This window comes from Crocuta crocuta, unplaced genomic scaffold (assembly GCF_008692635.1).
Source record: "Crocuta crocuta isolate KB4526 unplaced genomic scaffold, BGI_CrCroc_1.0 scaffold351, whole genome shotgun sequence".
Lineage (NCBI taxonomy): Eukaryota > Metazoa > Chordata > Mammalia > Carnivora > Hyaenidae > Crocuta > Crocuta crocuta.
Genome location: NW_027530853.1, coordinates 850,558 through 858,571, shown reverse-complemented (window position 1 = coordinate 858,571; position 8,014 = coordinate 850,558). Strand labels below are relative to the sequence as shown.

Genomic DNA, 8,014 nt, shown 5'->3' with positions numbered 1-8,014 from the left:
AGAGTGAGGGGGGAGGGAGAGAGGGAGAGGGGGAGAGAGAGAATCCCAAGCAGCCTCTGCACCGCCAGCATGGAGCCCACCCTGGGGTTCAAACTCATGAATCATGAGATCATGACCTGAGCCACCCATATGCCCTGGATGCTTAACCAACTGAGCCACCCAGGCACCCCTGTTCTTGTTTATTTTTGCTTCCAAATAACTTCTAGAAATATTTTGTCAAGTCAAAAAAAAATTGCTTCAAAACTCTCATTGGCCTTAAATTAAATTTTGGTTAATGGGGGAGCTCATATCTTTATAACAGTAACCCTTCTTCCCATCCAGGAACATGGTATGTCTCTCCATTCATGTATCTTTTGTAACCTTGGGAAAGGGCCTCTAATTTTTGCTTTGGCAATATTTTTTTAATTAACTTTACCCCTAGATATTGGATGGCAATTTTTGTCATTTTTGTTGCTGCTATGAACTGGTCTCCCCTCCTCCCATTATATTTTTAACTGATCTTTGCTAGTATGTTAGAAGACTCGTAATTTTTACTTTTGTTAGTATATTAGAAAACTAGTGTTTTGACTTTTGTAAAGTCAATGAACCCTCTGTAATAATGCTAACACTGCTGGCTGATTTCTCCTGGGCCCTTTAGGCAAGAAGCAATACCTTCTACAAATAAATTTGTCTTATTATTTTATCTCTTCTTATCAGTGTTTATTTCTTTTATTTTCTTCCATAGTTATTGGTCTATTCAGGTATATGACCCTAAGATCAATGCTGATATGTTATGTTTTAGTAAAAAACCCATTTTGTAATTATTTTAAATTCAGCAACATAGGTTATATCATAAACTATGATACTGTTTAACCTCCTTGGTGTCAGAGGTTATATCCGCTGCCTTTACAGGCCAAGGGTTCTATGTGTAGCAACCCCTCTTTTACCACCTAGATGAGAGGTTTTGTGTTGTTTCATTTCGTTTTCTTTTTTTTTCTTTTTTCTTTTTTTTTTTCTTTTACTTATCAATTCTTCTGTGGCCTTTGTTATTTTTTAATTAATTAGCTTGTGCATTTATTGCATAATGCCTCTCCTCCTGCTTTTCTTCAGATTACGTTGTTTTTCTTATGCTAACCCCTTGAATTGAGAGCTTTGTTATTTTCCCTGTGTAATGAAGAGCATGTTTACAGAACCACATTGACTTCTAAGCATAGTTTTGGCTTCATGCTGTAAGAATTGTCATGCCCTATTGTCCTCCTCATTACTTTCTAAATAATCTGTCATCATGTTTCCCTCTTTTTGCTCAAGAGTCGTTTAAGGCTGCCTCCTCTTTTCCTCCAGGAACCTGAATCTTGTTCTTGTTGCATTTAAACATTTGTGTTAATTTCTAATTTTGTTACCACACGGTGAGAGAATATAGCCTGAACCATTTCCGCTTGGGGGATTAAATGAGGTCGTCTCTGTAGCCAAAGACACTTTTTAAAAAATTCCTTAATTATCTAAGAAGAGAGTATGTCCTCTGTGCGGTCATGAGGCCACAGAGAGACGAGTATCTCAGGCCCAACCCTCACTACCTGGCTCCTAATCTCAGCCTTCCCCTGCCAGCTAGGTGCCTGTGGGCCCAGTGATGCTTGACCACTCTGAGCTTCAGTTCCCCTGGCTGTAAAATGCAGAGAGGAAAACCTCTGCCTCCTACAGCTATTGTTAGGGTTAAATTAGCTTTGTAATAGCCATTAGACTAATCTTACTCAGTTTTATTATTCAAATCCATTCTATCAATGGTTCTCAATGAAATGAGTTTTGATATCAACACCCCACGTATGCACACCCAGCCAGGAGTGTAAGTCAGGATCCCTTGGGGTAGGATGCTTTCTTAAAACCTCATGATTTTCAATATAAGTAAATAGAGGTATAAGTTTAGGTATAAATATAAAAGCATTGGTACAGGCAGAGAGACAGAGAGAGAGAGAGAGAGAGAAAGAGAGAGAGAGAGATACGTATATACATTTAGGACCCATATATGTAAATGTAGATATAGATACAAGTACACATATAGATGTAAAGGACCAATGGCTAGAAAGAAATAAGGATGGATGGATGGATGGATGGTGATATAAGACCTATAGATATCAATATCAACATCCTCAGATCATCTTATTCCTTGTCCGGAGAAACCCTGATGAGGAGCCGCTGACGCTGATGGAAGTAGTGTGTCCCTGTCCTGAGGTGTGTTGAGGGGGCAAAAAGCTTGAGGACCACTACTCAACAGTCTTCATTTTGTTTCTCTATTTGACATATCAAACACCATGGATTTTGTTCATTTAAACGTCCCACTACAACTGTGATATTTTGTGATCTTCTTGTGTTTCCAGCCATTTTAGGATCTGTTTTTGCCTGATACATCTTTTTTCATTTCCTTGAAGATGTTTACTTACTTATTTTGCATTTGGTCTGATATCTGTCATCTGGTTTTGTTCTTTGTGGGTTTTGGGAGGCTTTTTGTTTTGATTTGCTTTCTTTTCCATTCCTGTCTGACCCCTCTCTAATTTCCAAGGCTTTTTTAAAATATACATTTAGAATTATGAATGCTATTAGTAAATTCTTTGTAAATTATGGACTTCTTCCCCAAGAACAAGTGTCTACTTCTACATTTAGTTTTGCTACCTCACTGACAATAATTACTCGGGTTTAGCTATCTTTTCCTGGTTGTCTTTATCCCTGAGAGTTTTTTATTTCCCTACTTCTGTTCATTTCTTTTTAGTAGGCTTGTCACTGCAGTACTTTCTGTCACCTTGTGTGTATGAGTATGTCTTTCCTTTGACACACCATATGAATGACAACTTGATTGTAAATGAAATTACGGGTCACAAATTTCTTTCAAAACTCCTGCCACCAACCCACTTCATTCCAACAGTTAATATTACAGACAAGAGGAGTCCAACCTGATTCTTTACCCTCATAGGTAACCCATTCTTTTCCCTCTGGATGGCATTCATATTTTTTTAATTTTATTTTTAAAATCTGAAAGCCTACTAGGAAAGGTTGCAATGGAAATCTCTTTTCATTAATTACATCTGGCACTTTGAGAACAATTGCAGTGTGAACCTCAGGACTTTCTTAAGCTTAGGAAAGTTATCTTCTTTCTTAAATTCCTTCTTCTTCAATTTCTCCTGTCTTCTCTCTCTCTCTGTCTCTCTCCCTCCCTCCCTCCCTCCCTCTCTCATCCTTGATGTATGCACATTGGAGTTCCTCTGATTTATCTTCCATGTTGCTTGTGGTTTCTCTCATTATTTTCATCTCTTTATCCTTTTCCTGTGGATTCTGGAAGAATTTCCCCCAATTTAATCTCTACTTCCCTGTTCAATTTCTGAAGAATCCAGCTGCCACATACTGGTGCTTCTCGTTTTTGAAGGCTTTATTGATCTCAGAACTTTCCTTTGGCATGGCTGCCCTCTCTGACTTCACAGATGCAATGCTAGATTTAGTCTTATGGCAACCACAACTGAAAATCTTCTGAGATATTTGCCTGTTCTTTCCTGTAGTTCACATTAAAATGTTTAGTTTGATTTCTGAGTGGTTTTCACCCTTAAAACTTTGGGAGCTTGTCTTTTGTCCAGGGATTTTACTATGTGCTTTTCCATGGGGAGGGAGGTCTGTGTATATCCAGGCTTAGAAGTTGAAATGAGTTTGTGAGAGTTTACAGGAGTCTTAGTCCACATATTGGGGCAGACAATGGGAGCCTGGAAAACTAGTTTTGTTCTGCTCACATCTATTAAAGAGCTGGAGACAGTGGTGATTATAAAGATACGCTTTTTCTTCATGACTTTCATTTTGCTTTGGCAGGCAGAAATTATCTGGAGCAATGACTCCTAGCCAGGCCCAGCCATCTGGGTCACGTGTAGATAGTGTGCTGTGTAAAACTCTCCACTCTCCATGGCCAATAGTGTCACGTGGGCCTTCTGGAAGCACTGGCGGGCCCCAGATGTGCCTCCCAGTGGCTCCATGGCTGGTCCCAACTCCAGCCCTCACTGCTCCTCCCAGCAGTGGAGACTTAGCCCGGCTGTCTGCAGCCACAGCCTCCCTTCTGATGGTGGGGTCAGCGGCCATCTCAGGGGTCCCTAAGGCTGTGGAGGGGCAGCAATGCAGAGCAGCCATGCCACTACCTGCTGAACCATAGTCCAGTCTCTCAGCTGCCTCAAGAAAGTGACTGCACTTCACAGCTGTAGGTCCAGCTGGTGTTATCTTTACTCTTGTCCATCTGCACCACATCAAGGAGAAGATATAACTTTATCTTTTGATATAAAGGTGTCCTGTGCCCATGCAGATCTTCCCTAAGCTGTGTGTTATCTGTTGGGTGGCAATACATCTTGCTTTGGTTGTCCTGGCATGATTATTAATAACATGCCCTTTGACTCTCAAAAGCGTCCTGGTGTGAGCAATAAATTATACAATCGCTGTGGTTATCCGTCATTTTAAAGGATCTGGGAAGGGCCAGTTACTTTCAGATATTCACATCACCCTCTTTCCCAGAAGCTGATGCCATTTTTCTTTTTAATGTCAATGTTCCAAGTAAACCACCAGTCAGTTTGGTAATGGCCATTCTCCTCATCCTTGTGGGCCAATGTATGTCTGAAAGCTTTCTCCTTTCTAGGAATGTCATTTAATCTTTCTGATCCTCTCTTTCTTGACCTGTTCAATGAGGGCACTGAACTCTTATCATGCCAGTCTTGTGATGACCCTAGATCAAGGTAAAACCATGGATGCTAAAGCCTTCTGCAAACTTTAAACTGTAAAGTGTAGTAAGAATGTGAGGTTTTATTTCAGGAAGACCTGGGATATGGAAGGAATTGCTGTGGAGGGGTATGGGCAGCCCCTCCTTCCTGGCCAGGATTTTTTCTGTTGGCCCTGACTGCTGGACTTACTGTCTTCCTCTCCTCCTTGCCCCTTATCTCGGCAGGAGAATCGCTGCCCTTGGCCACCTCCAATCAAGTTCTCATTAAGTTCAGTGCCAAAGGCCAAGCACCAGCCAGAGGCTTCCACTTTGTCTACCAAGGTATGCAGGGCATGGATATGAAAGGTGTGAAGACATCTCAGTTCTTTAGTGACTCCCTGACCAAAAGAACCCAGACGTTTGACCTCTTAAGTCTGGGCCTCAGTCTTAGGGTATGTGGGGACAGTTACTGATTTGTAGGGAAGTTCCTTGAAATTCAGTTGAATTTAGATACTCATTTACCCTACAGACAATTGTTAGCCCAAACTCCATGTTGAATGAGGGGAAAAATCAGACATGAGAAGCTAACTCCTGCCCATTCCCTCCCCCGCCGCCTGGCACTGTCCCAGTGGCATTGGGATGACCAGCTCAGGCCTTGTACATAGACTCTCTCCCATGAAGTTTGGTTTCCTCTGCAAGGCACAGAGGAACAAAGGTGTGGGAAAAACACAGACTTGGGATTAAGATCCCAAGCCCTGCCACTTTCTAACTGGGAACCAGCTACTCCACCCCTCAGAGCCCCCGTTTGCTCACCTATAAAATGAGGATAAGCATATTACCTCACTGATGGAGTTAAGAGAGTTCACAGAGTAGTTGGCACCAAGGAGGTGATCAATATCTGTCCCCTTCCTTCCTTACTGGCCTTGAAAGGCAGAGTCTTGGAGCATCCTGGCTTTCACGTGCAGGCCCCAACCTCTCATCCAGAAGGAAGCCCACTTTTCAAAGGCCCATTCATCCCACTGCCCAGGAAGAGCTGTACTCCTCTGCCACAGAGGGATGGCATAACTGGGGCATGGGTTAAAGGGTCCTGTCCACCATGTGGGCGGGGGGAGGAGAGATTCAGATTCAGGTCATGAGAGTAGAGCCCTGGGCAGAGGCCAGGGTAGGGTGAATAGAGGAAGAAAGGCCATATTCCCTGTAAGGGGAGGCGGGATAGTGATAGTGGGAGGGAACATGGGGAAGCCATAGAACACAACTGGGCCTAAAGTCTGCCTTCCATGGTTTCCAGAAGCTGTGCTGCCACCTTGTGTGTCCAACTGTGTTTCAGTAAAATGGTCATTGTCCTGGAAAGTTCCTGCCCCTGCCCTGAAAGTGCTCAGAGCCTTTCAGGGTTCCATCCAGACTGTCTCAGCTCCAGTCCCATTGTGTGTCCATCCCTGGGCCAGTTTCCAGAGGGGTTAGGCCTGCCCCTCAGTGCCCTTGTCCCCCGCAGCGGTACCCCGAACGAGCGCCACGCAGTGCAGCTCTGTGCCGGAACCCCGCTATGGCAAGAGGCTGGGCAGTGACTTCTCGGTGGGGGCCATCGTCCGCTTCGATTGCAACTCCGGCTATGCCCTGCAGGGGTCCCCAGAAATCGAGTGCCTCCCTGTTCCCGGGGCCTTGGCCCAGTGGAATGTATCAGCGCCTACCTGTGTGGGTGAGTACCTGGACAACCAGGACTCTGGGGAGGGGGTGGCCAGTGACACCCAACAGCAGCCCCTGCCCACCAGCATAACTTAAATAAGGTGTCCCATTCAGGCCAAATCACTAGTCCTGGGGGTCGGGTATGTAGACAGCAAGGAGGAGCTGAGGTTGCTGGGGGAGGGATGCGCGTGAAGGAAGGTTATAGGGACAGGAGCCATGGAAGAAGCAGGGTTGGAGACCTATGGGAGAAGCCAGTAGCCCGCACGGGACGCCCTGGAGGAGTGTTTGGGGAGGCTCCCATGAGGGACCCACAAAGACAAGCAGGAGAAACCTCTGACCAGAACTGCCTCCTTCCCAGTGCCGTGTGGAGGCAACCTCACAGAGCGCAGGGGCACCATCCTGTCCCCCGGCTTCCCAGAGCCCTACCTCAACAGCCTCAACTGTGTGTGGAAGATCATGGTCCCTGAAGGCGCTGGCATCCAGGTAAGGGCTAGGATATGCCTCAGTCAGACAGGTGGCTGGGAGGAGACCTTTCAACCCTGTCCCTGCCCCTCAGGCCAGATGTGGAGGGGAGGCCCACAAGTAGAAAAACTCAACAGCTCCAGGCCCAGAAGCTTCAGGGGGTATGAAGAGAGAGCCGGGTAACTCGTGAAAGAGAAGGGGTGGCATGGGCTTGTGCCATCAGGGAAACCCACAAGAGGAAACGGGCCTGAACTGGGATACAGAGGTTGGGCAAGATTCATAGATGTTTTTCAGATGGCTTGAAGGGTTCTTTTCTCAAGATTACGGGCGATAGAAGAGGGGACATTGCAGGAAAGGGGAAAGAGCAAACAGATGGAGCATGGAGGAGCCCCAGACACATACCTAGGTGTCATACCTGCCACCTGAGCTGTAGGAGCAGAACAGGGGCCACACCTGGTACCCAGTGGTGAGACCCAAGTGGAGAAGGCCCCAGCACTGGTATGGCAGCACGGAGGAGGACTAGAGCCTGCAACTAGAGCCAACAGAGAGGTAGCAAGCAGGGACCGAAGGTGGGCAGGTCTGGCCAGGAGTGGGTTACTGGCTTATGGCTACAGGATGTCTGCTGCAATCCAGACCGGGAAGTAGGAAAACCCAAGCAAAGTTTCAGAGATGGGGAGGAGGCCATTCAAACTGAAGTATCCCTGCTTCCTGAAATTTCCTTTCCCTATTCTCTGCCTGACAAAGGACCCCACTGTCTTACAGTCCTTCGTTTTACATCCTTGCCCCCCCACTGGACAACGAGGTCCTCGGGGGTAGGAACTACATCTTAGTCTTACCGGAAAGACCTAGCACAATGTCAGGTGCAGACTGACAGTTCCAATAATGGAATTAACTACATGAATGGAGAAGAAAGGAGGCAGAGAGAAACAGACATAGGCTGCCTAACCAACAATTCAATCCCTCTGCCTTCCCAGATTCAAGTCATCAGTTTTGTCACAGAGCAGAACTGGGACTCTCTGGAGGTATTTGACGGTGCAGACAACACTGTTACCATGCTGGGGAGTTTCTCAGGTGAGGCGGGGCGTCCTGAGACCTCAACTCAGAGGGCAGTGGTAGACTTCATCATCATCATCATCATCACCACTGAGATCTAGTTGACATGCCACAAAATTCACCATT

The 8,014-nt window shown here is 45.7% G+C and overlaps 1 protein-coding gene across 1 annotated transcript in view; it reads left to right on the top strand.

Moving 5' to 3' along the window:
- The window catches only part of CSMD2 (CUB and Sushi multiple domains 2), a 543,202-nt gene that overhangs the window by 417,276 nt on the left and 117,912 nt on the right, over positions 1 to 8,014 (top strand). The window contains 4 exon segments of the mRNA XM_077769466.1: positions 4,937 to 5,032; positions 6,183 to 6,386; positions 6,732 to 6,856; positions 7,810 to 7,906. Of these exon segments, the coding sequence (XP_077625592.1) occupies positions 4,937 to 5,032; positions 6,183 to 6,386; positions 6,732 to 6,856; positions 7,810 to 7,906 (522 nt within the window).